Here is a 13,432-nt window from a genome sequence, read left to right as displayed (position 1 = left end):
ATTTTGCTTCTTACCTAAGGCTGAATAATCTTGATACATGTATGTTGGTGATAGAAAAAGAAGGAATTGTAGCTTAAACGAGTTGTGGGCAAGTATTGAATTTTTTGTAATTTTTAAAAGTATTACAATTGTTTATTATATACAAAGATGATTTTAAAATGGTATAAAGTTCTCTTTAACATACTGTTGAAAATTCTTTGTGTCTAGTCGGTGTCTAGTTGCAGTAACACTGTGGCGTCTGAAAAATCATGGGCAATGGGTATGTATTTAAACGGCGCTGTTATCTCTCTTATGAAAACGACTGGTTTGATAATCAGTTTGTTGTTATGCATAATTAGTTTTTTGTTCACTCAAAATGAAAACACTTATTAGAGTTGTCTTAAATGATCAAACAGCAAAATGGATAAATATTTTATAATCCAAAACGTTTTAAAGATATTTTCTGACCAGAAATTGCCATTTCGGAAACTGATCATTTTTTTTTATAAGTTTAGTTTTTATGTAAAACGGTTAAGGTAAGGGATCGTTAAAATGAATTAAACACACATGTGGCGTGATAGTTTTGAACAATTTGCAATGGGTCGACGTAAGCTCGTGGCTTGTGCTATTTCGCATCACACTCGAGGCTCCGCCTCTCGTGTGATACGTCATCACACAAGCCACTCGAGTGATACAAACTCTTGGAACATTTGACTAGCGTAATATTCCTTTTATTATATACAACAACTAATAAAAACAGCTTACAATTGTATTTTTTACTTTAACAAAACTGACAAAACAATGGCTAAAACGGTACGCCATGACGCGTATGAATACAGTTTATGTAAATTAACGTGTAAACATTCGAACCGGGAAACACAGGTTTCCGACACGCTTACCCTTAATGCCATCGTCAATCCAATGTTTATAACATTTAAGTTGACAACTTAAAATTTTAATCCGATGTTTGTAACAAAAAACGTTGAAACGATATGCCCTTCCACTTCTATCTTCCATGTCTTTATCGAAACTTAGTTTAAACCACACTATTGTATTGTATTCCTATCGAAATATACATTGATGCATGATAAAAACACACTCCATAATACGTTTTGAATTCGTTCTATGTTTTTAACAAATAGTTTACTGTTAAAAAACACAAAGTCCGACATGTCCTTAAATTCCAGAGTTTAGATAAAACCATTGTGTTTCGTCACAAAAATGACGTCACACGATGTACTACGTTATATATTTAGAAATATGAAATATTTATATTTTCGTTTCGCGTAATGTGACGTAATTAAATGGGTCGAAGTAGTCCGGCTAGTATGGTAATACGGAAATTGAAACAGCGAGTAGCGTAATACGGGATGTTTTATTTCAACGATTGATACATCCAGTGTTTTGTCAAAAGCATTAAACAGGTATATAATAAAATAAAATACCATATAATGATACTTTAAGTCTATGGACAAAAGACGTAGAATGGTGTAATACTATTGGGTTATATACAGTACGGTCATAGGTTTGAACGAGCACACAGATGGCAGACCATAGTGGACAAGCTTACAGGCGAGTCAACTGTAAGTATGCAAGCTGTGTACGAGTGTACATATTTCACGGTATTGTTAACGCTGTTAAATAATATTTTCATTATATATATATATATATATATATATATATATATATATATACCTAAAGTTATTTGCATTATTCACGTCCATTGTACCTAACAACGCTATGTCCGCGAAAGAACGCGACTTTTAACGTTATTTAATGACGTGAAAGAAGTAAGCTGTAAGCACTTTTCGTCCTCAAAGGCATTCGTCCTCAAAGATTTTTTTTTATTTATTTAAAGCATATTAAGTGGTGGGGCGATTTGTTAACCTTTTTTCGCAGATCAGGAATTGATCTTTTTTAACAGCATTTTGAAGTTATAGATTGCTTCGTGAATGATACGTAAGGGGTTTACTCTGATTGATCGTTTAATATCGGATCGTCCAATACGAAAGTTATTGGACGCACGCGTCCTACAAGATATAATATTAGACGGTCACGTTTAATAATATTTTGTATCGACAATATATGTGTGTTTGAAGCAAATATGGCAAATAAAAAATAAATACAACGTAATGTATTCTTTGAGTGTGTTAATTTGTGGCTAGCGCTTGGTGCTTCTTCGCGAGTTTTTATTATTTTTTTCTATCCAGAAAATCCCTTGTAGCATGTATACATATGTTTATATTAATTCATCTAAATTTTTAACGTTGTGCGTTCATGTGTGAAGGTGCCAAATTTACTGTAGTTCTATTGAGAAGAATATTATAATTGCGTGAACCCCGTTATGGTTACTTTGTTATGTTTCATATTATGACTATGAGTAATTTTATCATTTATTTATGCAGGACAAGATGTCTAATCTAGATTCATTGAAGGTCCATATAGAGGAAGAAATAATGCTCCAGGAAAAACGAAATTCACAGACATTCATCAGCCAGGGTATTCATGAGATTAAAGTTAAACTTCGGGATGCACGTTCCCTTTTCAACACCTTGCATGCAAAATTTAAAGTAAGTATTTGACTTTTTGCAAAGGCGTCCTTTAATGTATGCCTAAATGTTTTAAGGTCTCCAGAGACTGAATTGCGTGACTCTCAAATCAATTACTTCAATAGTTATGGTTATCACATTCTTAAACAACTTGACGAATTGAGCAACACTTTGTTATAATTGTTTGTATGATGATTAAATGACTTCAATTTGACGAACAATACATAGCAGGTACGTGGTAATGGGGCGTTAAAAGCATTTTCAAAATATAAGCTGAGTCTCTTCTGTAATAAAAATGTCATTTTGTAACTCTCAAACAAATTGGTTTGTTGAAGTTTTACAGTATACAGGCATCATCGACAATGTTCGTGTCATAAAACACTTGCTGTGCATAACACTTTTGTAAGAGAGGTTATTGACTGAACAACATAACAATTTATTTTAACATTTTTGTTCTCAAATTAAATTGTAAATGTACTGCTTGATACGATGAACTTATAACAGTTGATTCAATACTTGATATCTCATCATAAGCATTCCCTTGACCGGTCTGGCCGTTGGATAAAGGAGTCATGGTGCCAAAGAGATCCTAGGCCAGTCAGGTCTGTTTAGGGCAGCTGAATGTATCCATGTGGAGGGATGTCCAGTTATTCTCCTTGTCCATCCAGCTTTTCCGCTGACGGCATCGACGGCGACCTCCATATAGCGTGCCCTTAAGCACAGTCTTGCATAGAGAGTCGTGCCTGGTGATGTGTTCAAAGCAAACCAGCATTCGTCGTTTGACGGTCGTCAGGAGGGGTTCTTGTGGGCCAACAAGTGTTGATGTCATGTTCCAGATGTAATGGTTGATATTGTGCTTTTTGTAAGATGCAGAGAAGTCCTCGGAGATACCTTGTGTTAAAAAGCCTGTACTATGCGTTCTGTGTCAGCTTGACGCGCCCAGGTCTCGCAGCCGAAAATTAAGATGGAGACTATGAGGGACGTGTAGAGCATGTACTTAATGGGGCAGTTTGTCCACGACCTGTTCAGTCTGGCCATCATTGCAGTTGCCATGGAAATTCTTGCTCTAACCTCGTCGGTACTGGTACCATCCTTGGACATGTTACTTCCATGTACTGTACGCTGCTACCTACCTACAGCTTTTTGCCGTTCATGGTGATGTCAGTACTGGTGTTGCTTGTGATGTTAACCATGATCTTTGACTTTTCCGTGCTGACCACCATCTCGTATGCTCCTGCTCTTTCATAGAGTCTGTTGGTGAGGTCACTGATGGAGCCACTAACTAGGTCAATGTCATCTGTGAATCTCAAGTAGCAGATCGGTTTGCCACACGTGGAGATGGAGGTGTGGTGATCTTGGAGGGTCTCGTTCATAAGGAAAAGGTTAAAAAGGAAGCGGGAGAGAAGACATTTCTGACAGACGCAAACTGATGTCACCCATCTGTGCGTTGAGAAATATTGCGCTGCTTGCGTTCCCGTAGAGTTATTGGATGACTTACTCCGGCCCTTCGTCAATGCTATATCCCCTCAACACTTGCCATAGGCCATCAGACCACGCGCGGTCGAAAGCTTTGTTAATGTCGATGAAGTTCTGGAAGCTAACGTTGTTGTTGCAGGTGTTTCTCAATGATGATTCTGCATTTCACTGCTCCACCCAGCTCTGAATCCAGACTGCTCTTCCGAAGGCAGTTCCTCGGCCGAGCTTTTCAGTCGGATAATGCCCGCACAGCTTGATGTTGCCCTTTTTGGGTAAGGGGATGACTTCGTCCATTCCTTAGGCCACTCTATCTCCTTCTTGCGTAGTGCCGTCATTGCTGCAGTTGTTGTCTCTCCTTCGTGCTTAATCACCTGGAAGGGACATTGTCCACTCCCGAAGATCTTTCTGTCTTCAGACTCCGAACTGCCTTTTCAAACTCTGCCTTTAGTATCGGAAGGAAACTGGGGTCTGGCTGAAGCTGGTAGTTAAAAAGGTCGCTGCAGAATTTGGTGCGCCTGTTCAGGACTGTGGCGCTCTCGATGGTCAGGAGTTTTCCGTCATTGTCTGCTATAACACTGGCCTTTGGCTGACTGGTCCCCTTACGGGTCTTTAGGGTTCTGTAGGCCTTTTTACTACTGCCTGGGGTCATGTGGCCATCTCTTTGTTAATGTTGATAAATTGCTCCTCAATCCGTTTTTACTTGGCCTTTTAAGCTCATCTATTTTTTGAAAAAAAAAGTGCTATTGTGATCACCTTGGCGTCGGTGTCGTTATCGGCGTCGGCGTCCGGTTTAGTTTTGCGTTTAGGTACACTTTTCTCATTAAGTATCAATGCTATTGCATTCAAATTGGTACACTTACTTACTATCATGAAGGGACTGGGCAGGGAAAGTAAGATAATTCTGGCTTGCATTTTGACAGAATCATGTGCCCTTTTTATACTTAGAAAATTGAAAATTTTGGTAAAGTTTTGTGTTTAGGTCCATTTTTTCCTTAAGTATCAAAGCTATTGCTTTCATACTTGCAACACTTACTAACTATCATAAAGGGACTGTGCCGGCAAAGTAATGTAACTCTGACTGGCATTTTGACAGAATTATGTGCCCTTTTTATACTTAGAAAATTAAAAATTTGGTGAAGTTTTGTGTTAAGGTCCACTTTTTTCCTTAAGTATCAAAGCCATTGCTTTTATACTTGCAACACTTACTAACTATCGTAAGGGGACTGTGCAGGCAAAGTAATGTAACTCTGACTGGCATTTTGACGGAATTATGTGCCCTTTTTATACTTAGAAAATTGAAAATTTGGTTAAGTTTTGTGTTTAGGTCCACTTTTTTCCTAAAGTATCAAAGCCATTGCTTTCATACTTGCAACACTTACTAACTATCGCAAGGGGACTGTGCAGGCAAAGTAATGTAACTCTGACTGGCATTTTGACAGAATTATCTGCCCTTTTTATACTTAGAAAATTGAAAATTTGGTTAAGTTTTGTGTTTAGGTCCACTTTTTTCCTAAAGTATCAAAGCCATTGCTTTCATACTTGCAACACTTACTAACTATCGTAAGGGGACTCTGCAGGCAAAGATATGTAACTCTGACTGGCATTTTGACGGAATTATGGGCCCTTATACTTGAAAATTTGGTTAAGTTTTGTGTTTTGGTCCACTTTACCCCTAAAGTATCATAGATATTGCTTTAATACTTGGAACACTCGCAAACTATCATAAGGGGACAGTAAAGGACAAGTTGCATAACTCTGGTTGTCATTTTTACCGAATTATGGCCCTTTTTTGACTTAGTAACTTTGAATATATGGTAACATTTTGTGTTTAGATTCACTTTACTTCTTAAGTATCAAGGCTATTGCTTTTAAACTTTAAAAACTTTCATGCTATCACAAGGGTACTGTACCAGGCAAGTTGAATTTTACCTTGACCTTTGAATAACCTTGACTCTCAAGGTCAAATTATTAAATTTTGCTAAAATTGCCATAATTTCTTTATGTATGATTCGATTCGATTGATACTTCGACCAAACAACTCTTACCTGACATACCACAATTGACTCCGTCCAAACCATCCCTCACGCCCCCCCCCCGAATCCCCCCATTATTATTTTTTAAATTAAAGATCATCTAATAAATGACCACCACACCCTCACACTACACACCCCCACCCCAAAAAAATAATTTTAATGCCCCCGGTAGGGTGGCATATAGCAGTTGAACTGTCCGTCAGTATGTCAGTCCGAAAAAACTTTAACACTGGCCATAACTTTTTCACTTTTTAAGATAGCAGCTTGATGTTTGGCATGCATGTGTAAGCTCATAGGAGCTGCACCATTTTAGTGGTGAAAGGTCAAGGTTCATCCTTCAAGGTCAAATGTTCAATGTTATTTCTGTCTGTCCCGTCGAAAACTTTAACATTTGCCATAACTTTTTTTTCAATATTGAGGATAAACGTGATAATCTGCATGCATGTTATCTCATGGATCTGCACAGTTTGAGGTTGTGGAATTCAGGGTCAAGGTCATCCTTCAAGGTCAGTAAAACATAATAATTTCACAGCGGCGCAATAGGGGGCATGTGTTTCTGACAAGTTACATCTATTGTTTTTTCAAACATGGTTAAACACAATATTGCTTTTTATTATTTTATTTTGAAATAACGCCAACCATCCCACCAGACCAACCCCCCCCCCACAAAAAAAAAATAAATAGAAATAAATTTGCATTTTTTTTTGTATTTTTGAAAGATAATGTAATAAATGACCACACCCCACACTATCACACCCCTCTCCACTCCACCCCCTCCATCCGTTGTGATTGAAATTGAGATAGGGTCCCTACACCTTTACAAAGAAAAATAGATGAGCGGTCTGCACCCGCAAGGCGGTGCTCTTGTTCATCTTCTTCCTCACTTCACTGCTCGCTTTCTGGTATTCATTCATAGAGCCCAGGCTGGAGTCCTTACCGCCTCAGATCTCTTCTTGTGCCGCATAGTTCCATGATAACGGTCGTCACCGTTGGCTTGTTGTTCCTTCTCTCCCTCCCAAGAACTTCTTTGGTCAATAACAGCAGAACTCACTGATGTTGTTGGTGATTATGTCAAAGTCATTGTCTAGGCTGTTCACAGCTGCAAACGTGTCACCTATCTGTGCTTGGAATGTCTCTGCTATATCAGGTTCCTTCAGTTTCTACTCGTCAAATCGGATGCAATGGTTCTTGGTGTAGCGCTTGTTCTTTAAACTTTAGTTTGACGGTGGTGAAGTCATGGTCGCTGCCAATTTATTTGCCACGAAACGATCTTGTGTTCGCCTTGTTGATGCAGGCCTTGAACCTTTCAGGCGCCAATATGAAGTCGATCTGGTTGTGTACTTGCGCGTTTAGAGCATTCCAAGTCGCTGTTCGAGACGTTTTGTGTAGGTGCAGCGTGTTGACCAGGGTGAGTATGTGGCCTCTAGCGAACTCAAGAAGTCTTAGACATTTGACATGTGTCGCTCCTATGCAAAATCAACCTACTTTCCCTGACTAGTCTTGATAGGCGTCTGGTCCAACCTGGACGTTCGAGTCGCCTTGGACGATAATGATGTTTTACTTCGGGACCGTAGCTATGATGCGCTCTTACTCTTGATAACAGATTTCGATCTCGTCGTCTTCATAATTTGATATTAGTGCGTAGATCTGGATGATTATGATTTTGTGAGGTCTCACTGAGATACGAACGGAGATGAGCCTGCTGGACAATTGGGTGCAACTGAATACGCTATTGACTACCTCCTTCATAACGATGACAGCAACCCCGTGGCTGTGTTTGGAATCCTCCCTTCATCTGTTTATGTTCCTCCAAAGCCTAGACATCTGACCTCGGCTAGTCCGATGATTTCCCAACGGTAACGCTTCAGCTCGTGCGTCAGTTTGTTGATATTGGATGGAGGCGACAAGTTAGCTTTTGGAGCTAATCCATCGATCAATTTGACAACTAATGGAACAACCATATAAACATAAAACGAACGAGCAATCCATGCGTGCGAAAAGAGACACTTGATATCTATATTTATATAGAGAATGCTATTTGGCAACATATTTGACCCAGGTCAGATAACCAGATGACCGTGGGCATTTTTAAATAAATGATACGTTTGAAGATTTGGTTCCATGAACATTTTATCGTTCTACTATTACCAGTATTTTCTAATGGGTTGTGTGTATTTATCTGAACTAAACACATATTTTATAGAATCGGTTAATTGTAAGATAAGTCGAATAGCGTGAAACAATAATATATTTACCCCTTAGAATGTAAGTTTAAGCTGTCATAAATTATAGTTAATATTCATTTTCAGGGTAAATAATATTAATAAGAAACGTCACTATTCACATTTAGAAAGCAGTGGAAGACTGGCAGGCATACGAAGAAAGGATGACCCAGATTACCCAGTCCGTGGACGAGGCGGAGGACGAGCTTGTTAAGACCCAGCCTACACGCCAGTTTACAAAGATAGAACTTTTAGCAAACATGGTATCTTCCTATTGCTAGTAAATAACACTCATTGTATTTGACCTCTTATTTATTCACAATGAATTCATTCGGATTTTAAAGAGCTTATAAGCGCGCAATCACCAACCTTTCAATATTATTTTCAATATAAAAATCCAAATGCACGTGTTTTCCAATCCGCGAGTAACAATTAAATTTTATTTGAATTTATGATGTTGTTACAACATAGATGTCGTGAGTACACAGATACATGTGAAAAGTATTTTCACAATATCGTTTCAGTTTATGGAAATGTAAGGTGTATGCATTTGTTACATTTTCCTTTAATGAAATTCTAAACAGGTGCGTTGTTAGTATACCTATCTAATGTTAATGAGTTTTGGCATCCACTCGGTGAAAGCCTCTGATCTATACAATAATGCTTCGTGCTTGCGTTTGTTAATATATTGTGTGAGGCTACTTTGCGACATAAATAATCCGGTAAAAATAATAGCATAGAATAGATCTGACTGACATAAACTTATTAATACCCTAACCCAATTCCAGATAATGTGGTTAATAATAACAGTAAATCCATCCAATATTGAACAAATTAAACTCGGGTCATTGTTCATACGGGTTGAAGACGCCGTCAAATGTTAATAACTCAAGTTGATGTTTGGTCGAAACAACGAATCGCTAACATTAGTCAAGAAAACAGATAGAACGAATGACAAGCAACACAATGCGCAAATTATTTCTGCGGTTAGAGTATCTGTCAAATGCGCAGGCACTTAAGCTTGTACATTGTTTTTACTGAACACGATGCTTTAAAATAAACAAAACTATTTAATTAACCTAAGTTTTATTTGATTCGTCAATTCCATGTTCAGGTATGACACAAACACAATGATGAAATCATTAAGCGAAATTTAATATGTCATAGTATATAGACTATTCAGGGGTGCCATCTGGCTACGGTTGATGAGTTATTTAATAAGACATTATTTAAACTTAAATGTTAATACAACATATTGATATTTGGTGATATACCAGTAAAGACTTGTCTCATTTCATGTAAAATGACGATTTTCAAAATAATTGTCATATATTCAAAGAAGAATAAATGCATTATGTTGAAACAAGCGAAATAACGCTCTTGATTAAGCAACATGTTAAAAGTATTGGTTTATTAACGGATAGTCATAACTCGACATCGGTAAAATAATTAACAGCTTGCTACGCTTTTCCTAGATTTGTTGGGAAATACGTCGAGCATTAGTATAGCGGTTATTATTCGCTATTTTATTTTTTAAAAAAGGTTGCAAGGCGCAGTGGTAGCGCATTTTTTGTTGCTTTCAGTGGACCCGGGTTCGAATTCCGTGAACGGCAATATTTTTTATTTTTTTATTCTTGATATTATAATTAGTTAAGACTATAACATACAATACAGATATGTGAGTAATTATTATTTTTTTCCAAAATTGGAAAATTGGCGTACAAGTACCTCTAAGCTATACTGCCGAGTGGGTTTAGAATGACATATGAAAGCATAAAGTGGATAAGTAATAACGCAAACCATTAGGTTGATTATACGAATTTTTCTATTTAACTAGTAAGTTTCTAGATTGTTGAAAATCTGGTGTGGACTGAATTTATAAAATAACTAAATGGAACATTGTAAAATATTTTGTCAGTTTTTTGGCATTTGGAAAAGAAATTAAAATGTTTCTTAAGTATCCCTATACCTTTGAAGCTTTTATGCCTTATTTGCCTTCACAAAGAGTACCACCAGACTGTGGGATAGTTTAGCATGATATTTATGACTAATACGATCTTCTTGCCAGATTTACAAGTTGTTGGATTTCACGTATCATTAAATGGAAAACACTGTTATTGATTTCAATATTATCAGGTGTTTATTATTACGTTCCTTCGAAAACATAGCAAACTGTGGAAATGACTTATAAGATGTTCAAATGATTAATAATGGCTAAAAAGGAGCACCATGTAGCATTATCGTTGCATGATAGTTTTTAAACTATCTATTAAAAGGATAATATGATTTCCGGTTTCAATTTGTAGAATGGTGACTTATAAGAGAACTTATACTGCCGTGCTATATGAGCTAGCTTTGTTAGAGACGCGGTAAAGTGTCTGCCTTGGAACTTGAATTCATTCCCTAGTGTGGTCGGGGCTTTCTAGCATGATTATATTGAATGCCACTGAAATAATTGTTTTAGCAATTAACACGATGTCTGTGAAAACAGATTTGACCTTGTGTGCTTATACAGTTTAAACGTTTACAACGAAAAATGACATGTAACTAACGGTTTGCATGAAAGCACAGAATTAAGTAGTGTGTTTGTTGTGCATTTAATTGTTAGTTTTGTTTTTCTCAAACAAATTGTTCAATTCATGGTGGGTGTTGATGAATGGTCGATTCCGGTTTCAGAGTCTTGTCCGTAGCTTCCACGGATACAGGTTAAAAGTAAATTGTCAGAAGTGATAAACATGTTAATAATGTGTTGCACAAGGCCCCGGGTCAATGGTCGAGGTCGCAATTTAAATGTGGAGGACTAATGTTAGAAATCACATATTAACGCTTTGTACGCAGTAAAACTTTTTATAAGAAGAACGTAATAATAATGTTATCATGTCGTTATAATTTTCTAAGTTTATCCATGACCAACTATTATTACAAAAATTACTTAATAACACAACAATACATGGTCCCCGTTTATGTCTGAAAGAAAAGATGAAGACACACAATTTTTATGATGATCAACTTTTTCTCGATTATTTACTAATAGAAATTTGGGGAAAAGAAATATGATACAGTTCCTATAAAAAAAATCTACTAATAATCATGAAAAGCATCTAATGCTTGAAAATGAAAAGAACTACAAAACAAAAGTCTGAGATAATAATGTTCAATACATGAATATATATTTTTTTAAAGCTGAACTTAAGAATATATGCGATGAAAAATAAAAGGGTCCGTTATAAGATCTAAATTAGAATTGGTTTAGAATGCCGAAAAACCCACGAAACTCTTTTTTTGTAACATGCACAAATATCATTACACATACAAAACTATGACCAATTTAATTGATGACAATGGAATAACAATAGATTAAAAGCCTGATATTTTAAAAGAAACCGCCTTATTTTATAATAAAAACACTATACCAGTCTCAAAATTTATAAGTTAACGAAGACAATTTAAATAGTTGTCTTAATGACATAGAAATACCAAAACTCTCAAGAACACAGTTTAATAGTATAGAAGGGCACATCACATTAAAAGAAGCTTCAATTATTTTAAAAAAAACATGGTCAATAATAAAAGCCCAAGTTCATCCGGTTTTACAATTGACTTGTTATGCCCCCCTTCGAAGAAGAGGGGGTATATTGTTTTGCACATGTCGGTCGGTCCGTCCACCAAATGGTTTCCGGATGATAACTCAAAAACGCGTAGGCCAAGGATCATGAAACGTCATAGGAACATTGATCATGACTGGCAGATGACCCCTATTGATTTTCAGGTCACTAGGTCAATGATTATGGTCACAGTGACTCGAAACATTAAATTAATTTCCGGATGATAACTCAAAAACACTTAGGTCTAGGATCATGAAACTTCATAGGTACATAGATCATGACCCCCATTGATTTTCAGGTCACTATGTCAAAGGTTAAGGTCACAGTGACTCGAAACAGTAAAATGTTTTCCGGATGATAACTAAACAATGCTTAGGCTAAGGTCATGAAACTTTATAGGTACATTGATCATGACTGGCAGATGACCCCTATTGATTTTCAGGTCACTAGGTCAAATGTCAAGGTAACAGTGACTCGAGACACTCAAATGGTTTCCGGATGATAACTTAACAATGCTTAGGCCTAGGATCATGAAACTGCATAGGTACATTGATCATTCATGACTGGCAGATGACCTCTATTGATTTTCAGGTCACAAGGTCAAAGGTCAAGGTCACAGTGACTTGAAACAGTAAAATGGTTTCCGGATGATGACTCAACAATTCTTAGGCCGAGGATCATGAAACATCATAAGTACATTGATTATGACTGGCATATGCCCCCTATTGATATTTAGGTCACTAGGTCGAAGGTCAAGGTCAATTTGACTCGAAACAGTAAAATAGTTTCCGGATGATGACTCAAGAATGCTTAGGCCTAGGATCATGAAACTTAATAGGTACATTGATCATGACTGGCAGATAACCCCTATTGAATTTCAGGTAACTAGGTCAAAGGTCAAGGTCACAGTGACTCGAAATAATAAAATGGTTTCCGGATGATAACTCAAGAACGCTTAGATCTAGGATCATGAAACTTCATAGGTACATTGATCATGACTGGCAGATGAGCCCTATTGATTTTCAAGTCACTTGGTCAAAGGTTAAGGTCACAGTGACTAGAAACTGTAAAACGGTTTCCGGTTAATAACTCTAGAATGCTTAGGCCTAGGATCATGAAACTTCATAGGTTCATTGATCATGACTTGCAGATGACCCCTTTTGACTTTTCGGTCACTAGGTCAAAGTTCAAAGTCACAGTGACCTGAAGCAGTAAAATGGTTTCTTACGTATTCACACAGTGGCTGCCACTACAAATGACAGCCCATTTTTTTTTTTTTTTGGGGGGGGGGGGCATACGTGTTTTACAAACAGCCCTTGTTAAAGGTATTTTGGCCAAAATTGGGCACTTTTGTTTGCAGAGCTCTAAATCACGCATTTATAAGTGGTAATTTATCCGTTACTCGAACACAAAGTATACTTACCTACATTCCAAAAGGTTATAAACCTAGACAATTTTTTAAAATTGGTTGCAAATATCTTTACTAATTACAGTATATAAAATCTTTTCTGGATGCATTATTGGAAAGAACACCAGACTAATTTACGACATACTTAACTACACATATG

The 13,432-nt window shown here is 36.9% G+C and overlaps 1 protein-coding gene across 3 annotated transcripts in view; it reads left to right on the top strand.

The window, feature by feature from the left end:
• The first annotated feature begins 1,185 nt into the window (after window positions 1–1,185).
• LOC127873243 (muscle-specific protein 300 kDa-like) overlaps window positions 1,186–13,432 on the top strand; it is a 59,206-nt gene continuing 46,959 nt past the window's right edge. For 2 of the 3 annotated variants that reach the window (XM_052417018.1, XM_052417016.1), the window contains exons 1-2: window positions 1,933–2,549; window positions 8,388–8,522. In XM_052417018.1, coding sequence (XP_052272978.1) covers window positions 2,379–2,549; window positions 8,388–8,522 — 306 coding nt within the window. In that variant the 5' untranslated portion in view covers window positions 1,933–2,378. Of the gene's footprint in view, window positions 1,563–1,932; window positions 2,550–8,387; window positions 8,523–13,432 lie in introns of those variants that run through there. The other variant, XM_052417017.1, reaches the window with a different exon arrangement.

Source organism: Dreissena polymorpha, chromosome 3 (assembly GCF_020536995.1).
Source record: "Dreissena polymorpha isolate Duluth1 chromosome 3, UMN_Dpol_1.0, whole genome shotgun sequence".
In the NCBI taxonomy this organism is placed as follows: Eukaryota; Metazoa; Mollusca; class Bivalvia; order Myida; family Dreissenidae; genus Dreissena; species Dreissena polymorpha.
Note: the sequence above shows the minus strand (reverse complement) of the source record. Positions and strands in the feature narration are given on the sequence as shown.